Source organism: Lolium rigidum, chromosome 4 (genome assembly GCF_022539505.1).
Source record: "Lolium rigidum isolate FL_2022 chromosome 4, APGP_CSIRO_Lrig_0.1, whole genome shotgun sequence".
Classification (NCBI taxonomy): domain Eukaryota; kingdom Viridiplantae; phylum Streptophyta; class Magnoliopsida; order Poales; family Poaceae; genus Lolium; species Lolium rigidum.
Genome location: NC_061511.1, coordinates 264,049,115 through 264,066,276, shown reverse-complemented (window position 1 = coordinate 264,066,276; position 17,162 = coordinate 264,049,115). Strand labels below are relative to the sequence as shown.

The following is a 17,162-nucleotide window of genomic DNA, read 5'->3' as shown; positions in this document are numbered from 1 at the left end:
GTCCAATTCCGAGAATATTTCTTTACTAGGATTTCTGAAACCAAAAACAGCAGTAAAACAAGAATCGGCTCTTCGGCATCTCGTTAATAGGTTAGTGCCGGAAAATGCATAAATACGACATATAATGTGTATAAAACATGTAGATATCATCAATAATGTAGCATGGAACATAAGAAATTATCGATACGTCGGAGACGTATCAGCATCCCCAAGCTTAGTTCTGCTCGTCCCGAGCAGGTAAACGATAACAAAGATAATTTCTGGAGTGACATGCCATCATAACCTTGATCATACTATTGTAAGCATATGTAATGAATGCAGCGATCAAAACAATGGTAATGACATGAGTAAACAAATGAATCATAAAGCAAAGACTTTTCATGAATAGTACTTCAAGACAAGCATTAATAAGTCTTGCATAAGAGTTAACTCATAAAGCAATAAATCAAAGTAAAGGTATTGAAGCAACACAAAGGAAAATTAAGTTTCAGCGGTTGCTTTCAACTTGTAACATGTATATCTCATGGATAGTGTCAATGTAAGATAATATAACAAGTGCAATATGCAAGTATGTAGGAATCAATGCATAGTTCACACAAGTGTTTGCTTCTTGAGGTGGAGAGAGATAGGTGAACTGACTCAACATAAAAGTAAAAGAAAGGTCCTTCGCAGAGGAAAAGCATCGATTGCTATATTTGTGCTAGAGCTTTTATTTTGAAAACATGAAACAATTTTGTCAACGGTAGTAATAAAGCATATGAGTTATGTAAATTATATCTTACAAGTTGCAAGCCTCATGCATAGTATACTAATAGTGCCCGCACCTTGTCCTAATTAGCTTGGACTACCGGATCATCGCAATACACATGTTTTAACCAAGTGTCACAATGGGGTACCTCCATGCCGCTCGTACAAAGGTCTAAGGAGAAAGCTCGCATTTTGGATTTCTCGCTTTTGATTATTCTCAACTTAGACATCCATACCGGGACAACATGGACAACAGATAATGGACTCCTCTTTAATGCATAAGCATGTGGCAACAATTAGTGTTCTCATATGAGATTGAGGATATATGTCCAAAACTGAAACTTCCACCATGATTCATGGCTTTAGTTAGCGGCCCAATGTTCTTCTCTAACAATATGCATGCTCCAACCATTAAGGTGGTAGATCTCTCTTACTTCAGACAAGACGGGCATGCATAGCAACTCACATGATATTCAACAAAGAGTAGTTGATGGCGTCCCCAGGAACATGGTTATCGCACAACAAGCAACTTAATAAGAGATAAAGTGCATAAGTACATATTCAATACCACAATAGTTTTTAAGCTATTTGTCCCATGAGCTATATATTGTAAAGGTAAAGAATGGAAATTTTAAAGGTAGCACTCAAGCAATTTACTTTGGAATGGCGGGGAAACACCATGTAGTAGGTAGGTATGGTGGACACAAATGGCATAGTGGTTGGCTCAAGGATTTTGGATGCATGAGAAGTATTCCCTCTCGATACAAGGTTTAGGTTAGCAAGGTTATTTGAAACAAACACAAGGATGAACGGCGCAGCAAAACTCACATAAAAGACATATTGAAAAAAATTATAAGACTCTACACCGTCTTCCTTGCTGTTCAAAACTCAATACTAGATATTATCTAGACTTTAGAGAAACCAAATATGCAAACCAAATTAGCAAGCTCCAGGTGTTTCTTCATTAATGGGTGCAAAGTATATGATGCAAGAGCTTAAACATGAGCACAACAATTGCCAAGTATCAAATTATTCAAGACATTTTAGAATTACTACATGTAGCATTTCCCAATTCCAACCATATAACAATTTAACGAAGAAGATTCAACCTTCGCCATGAATACTATGAGTAAAGCCTAAGGACATATTTGTCCATATGCAATAGCGGAGCGTGTCTCTCTCCCACACAATGAATGCTAGGATCCATTTTATTCAAACAAAAAACTAAAACAAAAACAAACCGACGCTCCAAGCAAAGTACATAAGATGTGACTGAATAAAAATATAGTTTCAGGGGAGGAACCTGATAATGTTGTCGATGAAGAAGGGGATGCCCAAGGCATCCCCAAGCTTAGACGCTTGAGTCTTCTTAGAATATGCAGGGGTGAACCACGGGGGTATCCCCAAGCTTAGAGCTTTCACTCTCCTTGATCATATTGCATCATTCTCCTCTCTTGATCCTTGAAAACTTCCTCCACACCAAACTCGAAACAACTCATTAGAGGGTTAGTGGACAATAAAAATTAACATGTTCAGAGGTGACATAATCATTCTTAACACTTCTGGACATTGCATAAAGCTACTGGACATTAATGGATCAAAGAAATTCATCCAACATAGCAAAAGAGGCAATGCGAAATAAAAGGCAGAATCTGTCAAAACAGAACAGTCCGTAAAGATGGATTTTATTGAGGCACCAGACTTGCTCAAATGAAAATGCCCAAATTGAATGAAAGTTGCGTACATATCTGAGGATCACTCACGTAAATCGGCATAATTTTCTGAGTTACCTACAGAGAATTAGGCCCAGATTCGTGACAGCAAAGAAATCTGTTTCTGCGCAGTAATCCAAATCTAATATGAACCTTACTATCAAAGACTTTACTTGGCACAATAAAACACAAAACTAAGATAAGGAGGTTGCTACAGTAGTAAACAACTTCCAAAACTCAAATATAAAACAAAAAATACTGTAGTAAAAACATGGGTTGTCTCCCATAAGCGCTTTTCTTTAACGCCTTTCAGCTAGGCGCAGAAAGTGTAAATCAAGTGTTATCAAAAAGTGATGCATCTTCAGCGGGGTTTGGAGTTTTCTCAACCATGCATAGTATATTAGATACATAAGTTTCAGCGGCTCCCTTTTCATTAGTCTTGGGCTTGCTACTCTCATCAAACAAATTTTCAGGAACAAGCCAAGCATAGTTATTTTCTAACGCTTCATTCATCGCTAGGAGCTTACATGGTATTGGTGCTTTGATCTCCCCACCATCATTAGCATTATTAGTGTACCTTACTCTCTCCATGTCCATCTTTTCAAGGATACTACCAAAATTAGTATAAGAACCAAGCATCTTATATTTAATAAAGACATTTCTAGCCTCTCTTGCTATACCACCAAATTCTCTAAGAAGGGTTTCTAAAAAAAAATCTTTCTTTTCCCCTTCTTCCATATCACCGAGTGTAAGAAACATGTGTAGGATTATAGGATTGAGATTAACAAATTTAGTTTCCAACATGCGAACTAAAGCAGCAGCAGCAATTTCATAATTAGGAGCAAGTTATACCAAGTGTCTATCTTCAAAATCTTCAACGGTACTAACATGATTGAAAAATTCTTCTATATTATTTCTCCCAACTATGGACCCACGTCCTACCGGTATGTCTTTTGTGGTAAAATTAAAAGAAAACATGATGAATCAAGTAAAGTAAATGCAAGTAACTAATTTTTGTGTGTTTTTTATATAGAAAGCAAGACAGTAAATAAAGTAAAGCTAGCAACTAATTTTTTTGTGTTTTGATATAATGCAGCAAACAAAGTAGTAAATAAAATAAAGCAAGACAAAAACAAAGTAAAGAGATTGGGAAGTGGAGACTCCCCTTGCGAGCGTGTCTTGATCTCCCCGGCAACGGCGCCGGAAAAGTAGCTTGATGCGTGCGGTTGACACACGTCCGTTGGGAACCCCAAGAGGAAGGTGTGATGCGAGACAGTAGCAAGTTTTCCCTCGGAAAGAAACCAAGGTTTATCGAACCAGGAGGAGCCAAGAAGCACGTTGAAGGTTGATGGTGGCGGAATGTAATGCGGCGCAACACCAGGGATTCCGGCGCCAACGTGGAACTCGCACAACACAACCAAAGTACTTTGCCCCAACGAAACAGGTGAGGTTGTCAATCTCACCGGCTTGCTGTAACAAAGGATTAACCGTATTGTGTGGAAGATGATTGTTTGCGTGAAAACAGATAAAACAAGTATTGCAGTAGATTGTATGCGATGTAAAGAATAGGATCGGGGTCCACAGTTCACTAGAGGTGTCTCTCCCATAAGATAAAAGCATGTTGGGTGAACAAATTACAGTCGGGCAATTGACAAATAGAGAGAGAGAGCATAACAATGCACATACATGATATGATAAATATAGTGAGATTTAATTGGGCATTACGACAAAGTACATAGACCGCTATCCAGCATGCATCTATGCCTAAAAAGTCCACCTTCAGGTTATCATCCGAACCCCTTCCAATATTAAGTTGCAAACAACGAGACAATTGCATTAAGTATGGTGCGTAATGTAATCAATAACTACATCCTTAGACATAGCATCAATGTTTTATCCCTAGTGGCAACAAGCACATCCACAACCTTAGAACTTTCGTCACTCGTCCCAGATTTAATGGAGGCATGAACCCACTATCGAGCATAAATACTCCCTCTTGGAGTTAAGAGCAAAAACTTGGCCATAGCCTCTACTAATAACGGAGAGCATGCAAGATCATAAACAACACATAGGTAATAGATTGATAATTAACATAACATAGTATTCTCTATCCATCGGATCCCGACAAACACAACATATAGTATTACAGATAGATGATCTTGATCATGTTAGGCAACTCACAAGATCCAACAATGAAGCACAATGAGGAGAAGACAACCATCTAGCTACTGCTATGGACCCATAGTCCAGGGGTGAACTACTCACTCATCACTCCGGAGGCGATCATGGCGATGAAGAGTCCTCCGGGAGATGAATCCCCTCTCCGGCAGGGTGCCGGAGGTGATCTCCAGAATCCCCCGAGATGGGATTGGCGGCGGCGACGTCTCAGTAAGGTTTTCCGTATCGTGGCTCTCGGTACTGGGGGTTTCCCGACGGAGGCTTTAAGTAAGCGGAAGGGCAACGCGGGGGGCCACACGAGGGCCCCACACACCAGGCCGGCGCGGCCAGGGGCCAGGCCGCGCCGCCCTATGGTGTCGGTGCCTCGTGGCCCCACTTCCTTTCCCCCTCGATCTTCCGGAAGCTTCGTGCAAAAATAGGACCCCGGGCGTTGATTTCGTCCAATTCCGAGAATATTTCTTTACTAGGATTTCTGAAACCAAAAACAGCGAGAAAACAAGCAATCGGCTCTTCGGCATCTCGTTAATAGGTTAGTGCCGGAAAATGCATAAATACGACATATAATGTGTATAAAACATGTAGATATCATCAATAATGTAGCATGGAACATAAGAAATTATCGATATGTCGGAGACGTATCACCGCCGTGCGCGGCGCGCGGAGTGCAAGAACCGCTCCCGCTTCGACGACGGCGCCGGCCCATCCGGCGGCCAGTAGTAGGGCGCGCGACTGCGAGTAACCGAGGCCGGTGTAGGCCGCGCGACGGCGAGTAGGTACGGCCGTTGTAGTTTTAGGTTAACTCGACTAACCATCTCCGTAAAGATGGTCCTTTTGGCCAATCAATAGTAATGAAAAAATATTTTGCTTATCTAGTCACTGCCGACCGGGCCCGGATGTACCCAACGCGGACATTTTCCGCGACCGCCGAGCGTCCGCGGAGACGCAAACCTGGCGCATATTTGGGCCAGGTTTGCGTCTCCGCGGACGGGCCGGTCACTTTGCGTCGCCCCGCTGGAGCAGGGCCCAGACGCATTTCCGGTCACGATGGACGAAAACGGTCGCGCAGCGACCGTTTGCGTCCGCTTTGGTCGTAAATGCGTCTGACACCGTCTCCAGCGGCACGACGCAAAGTGACCGGGCTGTCCGCGGAGACGCAAACCTGGCCAAATATGCGCCAGGTTTGCGTCTCGGCGGACGCTGCGCGGACGCGCAAAGTGTCCGCTGCGGTCTCCACCGGGCCCGCCTGGCAGCGAGCCTGCATGGAGGGCATCGCTTCCGCGGCCATCGCTTCCGCGGTCAGCGCTTCCGCGTCTGTGCCGCCATGAATGCCGCAGCTTCCTGTTCTGCGCGTGCACTGGCGGGCGGCGGCTGGGCTTCTGCGGCGCCTTCAATGGCATCGTATCCCGTGCGCGGCCGCCCTTAAAAGTCTAGCGGCTGCGTTGCTCCTTCGCCCACAGCTCCACTCGCACCACAACCGCCGCTGCGCCATGGGGAAGAAGAACGACTTCGAGGCCTCCGGCAGCGGCAGCAAGAAGGTGCCGCTCCCCGTCACGGTGGGGAGGCTCATGCACGGCAAATGGGTGCCGTGCGACGCCTGGTCCGGCGTGCGGCTGCTCGGCGGGCGGCGGCTCAGCTGCCGCCGGGTGCCCATCCCTCCGGTACCGGCGCGCGAGCCCGAGTGGACCAAGGAGATCCGGCGGCGGAGGCGATATCTGCCGGCGGACCTCCTCGCCGATCCGGCGTACGCCATCGACTCGGAGAGTTGGCGTACGTACCTGTCCACGGAGACGGACAGCAGACGAAGGGCTGGCTTCATGGGCGACAGGGATTATCCCTTCTGCCCTGCACCGCCGGCTCGTCGTCAGCAGGCGCCGACGCGACGTCAGCAGGCGCCGACGCGACGTGAGCAGCCGCAGCACAATGACCGCGAGGACGAGGACGACGACGACGACTACATCGAGGCGCTCGCGTACCATAGCGAGGACGTGAAGGACGACAGCGACGACTACGTCGGCCTCGTCTTCCACGAATGGCAGCAGGCCATGGCGGAGGGCCGGAACTTCGAGTTCCCCGACAACATGACGGACGACGAGATGGCCAAGCTCGGCCTCCTCGTCTCCGAGTACGACGCGCTCGTGCAGCCGCCGTTGCCCCGCTACGCCACCGCTGTCATGCCGCCGGGCCTGTCCGCGGATGAAGCCCTTCGACGAGCGCTCCTGGACTCGGCGGCGCCTCCTCCACCGCCGCCACAGCCTTGGGCGCCTCCCCCACTGCCGCCACAGCCGCAGCCCTTGGCGCCTCCACCGCCGCCTCAGCCGCAGCCTCCTCAACCTCGAGCACCGCGATCGCGCCCGGCGTACGCTCCCCCGGATGGCTACTGGCCGTGGGACATACCTGAGGTCATCTTGCTCGATAGCGACGAGGAGCAGCACGGCCACGATGCGCAGCAGTAGGCGTTTTAGGTTTTTTTTTATGTTTTCAAGTATGTAAGTTATGTTTCAGTTTTTGTAAATTATGTTTCAGTTAAAAAAATGATTCGTCCTAAAAAAAATGCGTCGTGCCGCTGGAGCCACCCCCGACGCAAACGGACGCGCGGTCGTTTTCGACCAAAAGGACCGACGCAAACGGACGCGCGCAAACGCTAAAATGCGTCGCGCCGCTGGAGATGCCCTTACCCCCAAAATGGTCTCCCAAAGGATTCTTTTTTTAATTCAATCGTACGACCGTGTCATATGCCAGCTCCATGTTACCGAAACTTGTCATCTTTTCTTTCACCCATGTTTCTGAAAAAACTGCTGGTCACTTGGTCCTACTTGTGCCCCAACACTTATATGAACAGAATCCTTTCTGAAGTAGGAGATCAATGTCCCTTTATTCATGTGGAGGGGATGTGCATTGAATGATGCAATCTTTAACGGAATTTCGCCGACCCTTTATGGAAGCCAATGTGTTTTACGGAGGAAATAAATTTAATATTTCATGGAGGACAGACAAATGTCTCATTCTAATCTCATTAGCGTATGTTAGCCCGATTGTATAATAGTTATTAGGTTGTTAGTATTTTGGCTCTATATCGATTTTTTTTTTGCGATATAATGTAACTTCTATTAACATAATTTTTCACAGTAGGAAATTACCTACTGTTTCTCATAAAGAATATCCATTCATACTCCTTCAACAGAAAGAAGTATTGTCTTTCGAAGAAACGTCTGTTCTTTGCCCTCTCCAACGTAATCGTGGTAACTTTGGATCCAAGCGTCCTGGTGAATATCTTAATTCATCCATTCTAAAAGGCATGTGCACTCTGTCTACAACATTTCTACCATGAATTACGTTTTATATCAGATACGAGAGGTAACTATAATGAAAATGGTACTACCTAGTGTTTAGATACATCTAAATTTAGATAACTAAGATATCTATTTATAGATGGAGGGAGTATGTTCTACATCAAATGCCGTGATAGCTGATACCAAATTAACATTTATGCGAGCGAGCAGGTTGTCTTTGAGTTATTCAGAGACGGCTAATAAGATTAAAGAGAGTGCAACCATTTCACATCATTATCATGGTAATGCAAACCAATCCGATACCAGTGTGATGACTACAAAGTGAAGCAGATCAGAACCGAACATTTTAACCGCATGAACATTTTAAGAAAGAGCATACGCATGATGTCTTTTGCAAGTAACATTGTATTTCTGAGACTGTTCCATAATTGCTCCCACTGAAGTTTGGGCAATGCAACGTAGTCAATTACTCATCCTATTCAACAATTGTGCACCTAAAAAATTCTGCGATGCATAATAACATCCGGTCATTTCAGAGAATTGCATTAGCCAATAGAACACGCCCAGAATCGTCACGGTATATTCCACAAAATGAGATTTCATGACTTCCAGGTGCCACCTTCAACTTCGTTGCTGGCCAAAATTAAGGAACCTGCAAGGAAAAATAGTAAGCAGAAACACTTTTGGTGATGACATACTTGGGTAGCATTCGTGTTGAAATACTACTTGGATAACATTTCAACACTGGTTCCATTTATATTTTTATAGCATGGTCACTTGATAAGTTGGTAATAAATAGCAGGCAGCATTCTGTTCAGTCCAGATTTGGAAGTTCAACTTTGTTCCATTTTTTTATGTCTGGGATAAGCCAGAGCAGATATTCGAGTAGTTCTGACAAGGTAATACTACTACTGGTCGCAGTCAACCACTGAAGGCAGTAAAAACAATTGAGAGTCAAAATGGTAGAGTCAATCGCTGTGGTACCGACTCATTAGCTACTCAACTGGTCGTAAATATTCACAATTAGTAGAGGTTAGTTTGGTTGGAAGCCAAGTACCAACTCAAAGACCAGCCTAGCGACTAGTCGAACGACTCTGAATAATTGCCAAGTAAGAAACATATTCATCCAGGTTACATTTCTTAATGAAACAAACAAGTTCGCAAGATCCATCCAGGCTACAGGTCCATGAAACTAACAACATAAAACAGAAACAGGGGAATAGTAAAAACGACAGGTTTTGCTACCACTACAGCACCAAGCACCAGCTCCCAGTACGAGACACAACAGATGTTTTCAAGGATGAAGCTTATCCCCACAATCAAGAACAACACAGGAACACATTGGTTTATACTTACATATCCATTTGATTGGATGAAAGCATTCTCAAATTAAACAGGTTTTTAGATTGCATAATGGTACATATTAATTTATAATAACAAATCCCGGAAGAACAGTCTAGGCACCATAATGATCAACAGTTCTAACTTCCAAAAGATATCAATCCATTCAAAGTTAAGATGACATAGTGTCGTGTCAAGCTGTTGTTGACTGTCATCCCATGCCGAAATTCCGAAGAAATAAAGCCATTATACTGAAATTGACCAAGAGAACAAGTCAGAGCCAAAATATTTAAAACTTTTCGCCCAAACTGAGATTGAGGAAGTGCATCAGCAAAGCCTAATAACCCCAAACTTCTCGCGGAATTCCCCCCAAAATGAGAGTTCAGGAAACTACCACCATCAATTTCCTAGTCCTCCAAAACCTACTCTTATCTGACAATTAAAGTAACCTGAAAACCAAAAATGTAAACATGAGTGTCCCCGATATGGGTCATGATTCCTAAAATAAATGGACACTAGAGAAATCTGAATATTGGTACATAGAAAACACAAAACATAAACAAGAGATATAATTTTCTCCTTCAATTTCTTCTTCAGCTCAATATAAGTACAAGTGAACAGAAATACGAGTTCGGAAGTACACAACAGAACAAGCAAAGATTCCCATTCATATTGAGCAATTACAAAAAATGAGATAACACCTGCACACTGCAACATGCTCTTGTTGTTGAATTATAAATTACAATATGGTCATGTGAGGAATTCGTAAGAGCGAAAAGGACAGTTCAGTTTAGGCAAGATCAGTAGGTGATAATATTTATCAATGGTAAAAAACAATGGCTCATCAAGGAAAATGCTTTTTTAAGCTCCATAACCCTTGTGATCTTTCACACTCCAAGTTTTAACTTTGTAATAATAAGACATGTGTGGTGAAGAAAGTGTTGCTCAATAGAATTTGGCAGGGGCAGGTATAGTAACATGTCGCGGACATTGTAGAAAAACTGGCTATGGTACATGATATTGGCATCCAGTGGCTCTCTTGCAAATGATGAACTCGTATAATTTTCAGACTTGAGCTGCGAATTTATTCAATCCTATTGTCTAATTTTATCAGCACAAATGAAGTTAGCATATTTTACATGTATTTACGTTATTAATATTTAAATTCCTAGTTCCACTTTCTTTCCCATTCAAGAGTTTGTGTGTGACATAAGTTATACTGCTGCAGAACAGCTAAATTAAGGGTTCATATGATTGGAAGTGCTACCTATATATGGGCATGGGTGTAACACATATATGATAACCACATACATAGGCATTTTACACCATTGCTACACACAATACAATTAGTACACTAGTCATGCTTTCCCTGGTTTGTGCCATATTTAATGCAACATGATTTAACCAAACGAGTTGGAATTAAGGACAACGATAGCATTGTAATGTAAACATTGAACAGGTAAGATAACCAGTTCAACATAGTGAACTGTACACATGACCCTTGACCAACATGGTGACACATTAACCTCAACAAAAGTCTAAAAGTATGTTGTTTCTGCAAGTAGCCAAGTAGCACATTGCATGTACAGATCAGAGAAATGGAAAATCGTTCAAGGAGAAACAATGAGATATGAATATACTGAAGGAAACAAGGTAAGATAAAGTACCACAGACAAGTTAGCCGAGCGCTTCAACTTTTCTAGTCTCTGTCAGCACGAACCAGTATGTCAGCCAACGTCTTCCTTACGCGGTTGGTCTTCTTGCTTGAAAGGGATCCTTGAAATATGTTTACATACATTAAATTATAAAAAAATGGTACTCCCTCCGGTTCATATTAAATGACTCAACTTTGTCTAGATACACATGCATCTATCCCAAAAACTTAACTAGATTCATACGAATCTAGACAAAGTAGAGTACATTAATATGAACCGGAGGGAGTAAATGACTTTGAGAGCAGTTTATGTTTCTCAGTTATGGCAAGAAATGAATTTGATCCACGGTTTAGGCATTTAACATGGTAATTGCACCGATACACAAACAATAATTATGGAAACAAAACAATTTAGATGACATACAATGCAATACTAATGCAATCAAAAAATACATCAGATTTTCTAGTAATACCAAATTCCGCCTTGTATATCTGAACAAACATGGACAATAATAGCTAGTTTGCTATTAGTTTGTTTGCAGTGATTAAGTCTAGAGAACATTTAAGCTGCTATCGCTGATGCTAAACAGGTAGACCACTCCGCGTCTCTGCATAGGGAAGAAGTTCAATATAGCTACAGTCGGTCTGTATCAACAAAACAGTCCATGTGATGCACAAGTTTCGTAGCACATGATTGAACGAAATGGTGAACACAAAACCTGTGCAATCTAACAGGTATAGTGAAGTAAACTTTGAACGCCTCAATTAATATGCAATGTACCAAATCATATACCTGCAGAAGGAATGTAGCATGATTCAAGGCATGTTGGGAGCACGCACGGCAGATAGAAAGCAGAGCTGTGGCACTTTCCTAGAGCTGTGAGCCTTTCTGGACAAGGTCTGCTTCCGATCGCCTTCTTCTTAGCCATGTCCATAGCAAAAACAGTGTGAACAAGGTTGAAATACAGAACGTTGGCGTCGAAGGGATCGATGGCAGCAATCCATGGCAATGGCAGGTGGCCTGCGTGTGGTTTGGCTTTGTTGGGCAAGACCATGGTAATCGTTGACTCACGCGTGAGCTTCCAGCAGCGCCCCTCGTCGTCGAGTGCAAACGACCTGATCATGAACGGCTCCTTCTCGGTGGACGTTTCGATATACCGCAGCTTCCCCTCGCTGACGCCCATGATCCGGCGCTTGGTCAGCAGCATTTTATCCTTCATCTCAATGTCCAACCGCAGGCTGCCCTGTGGCAGCTCGAGGAATCGAATGTCGGGCCGGTCGCTGAAGGGATCCACGGAGACGGCGCCCCAGGCGGCGTCGAACCACCACAGCCGGTCGCCGAACGCCAGCACGTCGTGGCTTGTGTGCATCTGAAACTGCTGCCAAGAGCAAGAGGGCATCCTGGGCGGCACGACACAGGGCATTGGCAGCTGGTCGTCCCACTCCCCTGTTTCGGACAGGAACCGACGCACGACTGGGCGGTTGTCCCTTGCCCGGAAGCAGAGCTGAGCGACCACGAATCGATCGGGCGGGCCGTGGGCGCCGTCGGGCTGGGTGAGCAAGCCGAAAGCCGTACTTGCCTTGGCGGCACCCAGGTCCGGGGCCACCGGGAGGCGGAACAGCTGGCCGCTGAGAGGGTTGCAGACGAAGCGCGTGACGTCCAGCTCGGCGGCGGCGCCAGCCGCGGCCATTTGGTGTAGCGTTTCGGTGTCCACGTCCACGAAGTCGGGGACGTGGGGAGGGGGGAGAGGGCCGTGGCGGGCCTCTGCTAGGTCGAGGAGGAGGAGGCCGTCGGAGCTGGTGGCGCGGACGCTTGCGGCGGCGAAGTCCATGCCGTCGGCGAGGTGGGCGGGGACGGAGATTTGGGAGATGTACGGGGCCGCGTCGAGGTCGAAGGTCGCGCGCCCGGCCGGCGACGGCGCCGCCGACGCGTCCAGCGCCGCCCAGCTGTAGACCATGGCCCAGGGAGGGCGCGAGGCGGCCGTGCAGAGGGAGCGTCGGAGGGGCGCGGAGAGGGCGCCGGCGAGGCGTCGGAGCAGGAGCGGCATTTTGCTTCTGGGAGGGTTTTGTGCAGGCTTTGATTCTGTGGTGGGGATGGCTTATGGGAGAGAAGGGGTTTGGTATTGGCGCACATGGACTCGGTCCGCGCAGGTCTGACATCTTTTGGCAAGAGGAAAGGTCCCATCGAGAGTTCTTCGGGTCTTGGGTCAGCCCGGATGGTCTCACGGAGAAGACGACAAGAGGAAATGGAAGGAAGAGGAGGAAACACTAAGGGCATCCTTCGGGCCGAAAATACGTCTTGTACCACCTCCAGTGAGGCGACGCATTGTGATTGGCTGTCCGCGGTGACGCAAACCCGCGTATATTTGCGCCTGGAATGCATCGCGGCGGACGCTGTGCGGACGCACCAAGTGACCGCTCGCATCTCCACTGGGTCCGCCTAACAGCGATCTTGTATTGACGGCATCGCTTCCGCGGCCATCGCTTCTACGCTCAGCGCTTCCGCGTCTGCGCCGCATCCTTCGCCATCAATGTCGCGGCTGCCTCTTCTGCGCGCGCACTGGCGGGCGATAGCCGGACTTCTGCGCCGCATTCAATGGCATCGTTTCACGCGCACGACCAGCCTTAAAAGTCCACCGGCATCGTTCCTCCATCGCCCACACCTCCACTCCCACCACCACTGCCGCAGCACCATGGGGAAGAAGAAGAACGACTTCGAGGCGTCCGACAACAGCACTAAGAAGGAGGAGCGGCCGAACAGGGTGTCGCTGCTCGTCAGCGTGGGGAGGTTGATGCATCGGAACTGGCCGCCGTGCGACGCCTAGGGGGATGTGCACATGCCTGGCGGCTCAGCTACCGCCGGGTGCCCGTCCCTCCCGTGCCTGCGCGCGAGCCAGATAGGAGCGCCGAGATCCGGCGAAGGAGGCGGTACCTACCGCCGGACCTCCGCGCCGATCCCGCCTACGACATGGGGTCCGACAGCTGGCGCACGTATTTCCTGTCCGAGGGATCCGAGGAGGAGGGTGGGCTTCATGGGCGACAGGGACTTTCCCTTCGACCGTCCATCGGCGCCACGTCGTCGAAGACAGCAGGCGCTGACGCCTGCACAGTACGACGACGACGACGACTAGTTGCATGCTTCTTATTATGAATTGCCTCAGCATTTGATCATGTAATGAGGATATATATGTCATATGAAGCAAATAGGTTCGTGAAAATTTCTTTTATCACATTCAGTGTCACTGAATTGCTTGAGGACAAGCAATAAGCTAAGCTTGGGGGGAGTTCATACGTCCAAAACGTATCTACTTTCCCGAACACTTTTGCTATTGTTTGCCCTCTATCTTGTGTGTTTTGAATACAACTAACGCGGAATAACGGTGTTTTCAGCAGAATTGCTTTAGTGTCTCGTTTTTGTGCAGAAATTTAACTTTCAAGAAAATTCCCGGAAAATCTAGAAAAACCCATATTTTACATGAAGACTCCCGGAGCCAGAAGACGAGACGGAGGGGGGCCATGAGGGGGCCACACCTACCCTTGGCGCGGACCAGGCCTTGGCCGTGCCAAGGGGTGGTCTAGCCTCCTCGGCCACCCCCTCGACCTCTCCTTCGCATTATAAGAAGCCCCTGACCTGAAAATCGAGGTGGATTCGACGTTTTTCTAGAAAGAGTTCCGCTGCTCCGCCGCCACCATAAACCCCAATCCGGGACCAGAAACTCCGTTCTGGCACCCTACCGGGACGGGGATTTGGAGGAGATCATCGCCATCGCCATCACCGACGCCTCTCCATCAATCATCCATGATTCCCCCATCCATGTGTGAGTAATTCCCCGCTGTAGGCTGTAGGGTATGGTAGGGATTGAATGAGATTGATCATGTAATATCTATAAGATTGTTATGGGCATAGTGCCTAGTGTCTGTTGTTAGTATTCTTGACATTGTTGCAACTTGCTATGCTTAATGCTTGTCACTTTGGGCCCGAGTGCCATGATCTTAGATCTGAACATGTTATTGATTCATGATGATAATTATTATTTTTGATCATATCTGCAAGTTGTATACACATATTGTTGTCCGGAACCCGAGGCCCCAAGGTGACAATAATTGGGATAACCGGAGGGGATGGCTATGATGTAAGGATCACGTGTGTTCACGGAGTGTTAATCCTTTGCTCCGATACTCTATTAAAAGGAGTACCTTAAATACCAGTAGTTTCCCTTGAGGCCCCGCTGCAACGGGCTGGTAGGACAAAAGATGTCGTGCAAGTTTCTCATTGCGAGCACGCACGACTAAATAGGAACACACGCCTATGGTTATATTATGCTAGGATGCTTTTATCATTATTACTTGCAATGCTTATGTCTTGCTATTATATGGACTCTCTCATTCATGCAGCGCTCGTTCATCCATCCCTGTGCCTGCAGTATTTTAATCATGTTGTCTACTGCAATCATCGCTACTACTGTTTTTATTTCGCTGCTGCTGTTACTTCACTACTACCACTGCTATAAAACTGTTACTACTGATAAACTGTTGCGAGCAAGTCTATTTCCAGGTGCAGGTGAATTGACAACTCATCTGTTAAAGCTTATAAATATTCTTTGGCTCCCCTTGTGTTGAATCAATAAATTTAGGTTTGACTTCCCTCGAAGACTGTTACGATCCCCTATACTTGGATCATCAAGACTATTTTCTAGCGACGTTGCCGGGGAGCATAGCTTTATTTACAAGCCCACTTGAAGGTGATATTGTTCGTCCAATTTATTTATTATGGGGAAAGCTCCTGAATCGAAGTTCCCTATATTTCCATCCACTACAAGATCAGGTACAACTCTGAACACCTCTGTTGCTCTTGATTCGCCATCTGTTATGAGTAAGGTTCTTACTCCACCACATGCTTCTACTTCTGCTGAATCTGATAATGTTCTTTATGATTTTGATGATGCTTCTATTGTGCTTGATAAGAGTGGTTCGTTAGGTCCTTTCCTAGATACTACAATTGCTAGAGCTAAACAAACTGAAAATGCTGAAAATACTATTACACATGTTAGTTCACCTCAAGCTAGGGGAAATCCTAGCGATGATCTTGATGAAACTTATATTGAACTTGATGATTACTTCATTGATGAATGTCATGCTACTAGAGATGCAAGTGCTATGAAAAATCTTCTTGCAAGACGAGCTGTTAGATATAATTTGTCTCCTGATGCTAAGTTTGCCACATCTCCCATAAATATTAGAGATAAGGATTATGATTTCTCTCTGGATTTGTCTTACATATCTATTGTTGAGAAAGAAACTTTCTGTGGTACTGAAAATGAAAGTGCTATGAAACATATGAATGAACTCTCTACTTTGAATAATTTATTCTCCGATGATATTAAGATACGCACTTACTTTGTCACTAATTTTTTTCTCTTTCTCTCTGAAAGGCGCGGCTAAAATTTGGTATGATAATTTGTCTCCTGGATCTATTGATAGTCCTATTGGTTTGGTTAATGCTTTCTTTCAGAAATTTTTCCTGCTGCTTTGCAGAAATTTTTTGACTTTCTGCAGGTAGAAGGAGAGAAATTGCCTGAATCTTGGGCAAGATTTTGTTCTTTAATTAGAGCACTACCTAAACAACCATTACCTAAAAATGAACTCCTTGATATATTTTATAATGGACTAAACGTTCAATCTAGGACATACCTGAATAGTTGTGCTGGTTGTGTTTTCAGGAAAAGAACTCCGGGTGAAGCTGAGAAATTATTGGCCAAAATAAGCAAGAATTATGATGATTGGACTACACCGGAGCCAACACCAACACCGAAGAACAGAGGAATGATTGAATTAAATGATGAAGTAATGAGGGAAGCCAAGAAATCTCTTAAGGAGAAGGGTATTAAATCTGAAGATGTGAAGAATCTACCACCTATAGAAGAATTATGTAAGACAATCCCTCGTTCTCCCACTATTGAGGTACACTCTCTCCAACGCTTTGATAATAGAGATACTCCCTACTCTAAACCTCCTGATCAATGCTTAGATGAATTTGATAATTATATTGTTAAGCAAGATAATTTTAATAAGAGAGTGGAACATCACCTAATGGAAAATTCTAGAGCTATCAATAATTTGCATGATATTGTGGAAAGAACCTCTAATGATGTTAAAATGCTTGTTAAACATTTCCATAAGGTTCAAACTCAAATTGATCAGCTCACTAAAGTGCAAAAAGATTTGCTAGTTAATGCTTCT

At 45.2% G+C, this 17,162-nt stretch overlaps 1 protein-coding gene across 1 annotated transcript; it reads right to left on the bottom strand.

The window, feature by feature from the left end:
• Nucleotides 1–10,934: 10,934 nt before the first annotated feature.
• LOC124648704 lies at nucleotides 10,935–12,970 on the bottom strand. Its single transcript, XM_047188421.1, has 2 exons — nucleotides 11,716–12,970; nucleotides 10,935–11,044 (listed from the first exon to the last, which is right to left on the bottom strand). Exons 1-2 carry the CDS (start codon nucleotides 12,968–12,970, stop codon nucleotides 10,968–10,970), a joined length of 1,332 nt encoding a protein of 443 aa, XP_047044377.1. The 3' UTR covers nucleotides 10,935–10,967.
• Between the last annotated feature and the right edge of the window lie 4,192 nt (nucleotides 12,971–17,162).

Bases quoted from the DNA above. Each gene is read 5' to 3' on its own strand.
- LOC124648704 (XM_047188421.1), bottom strand. From the start codon at position 12,970: ATGCCGCTCCTGCTCCGACGCCTCGCCGGCGCCCTCTCCGCGCCCCTC. The intron at 11,045-11,715 runs GTATATGATTTG...ACATATTTCAAG, and splicing joins ATGCTACATTCCTTCTGCAG to GATCCCTTTCAAGCAAGAAG.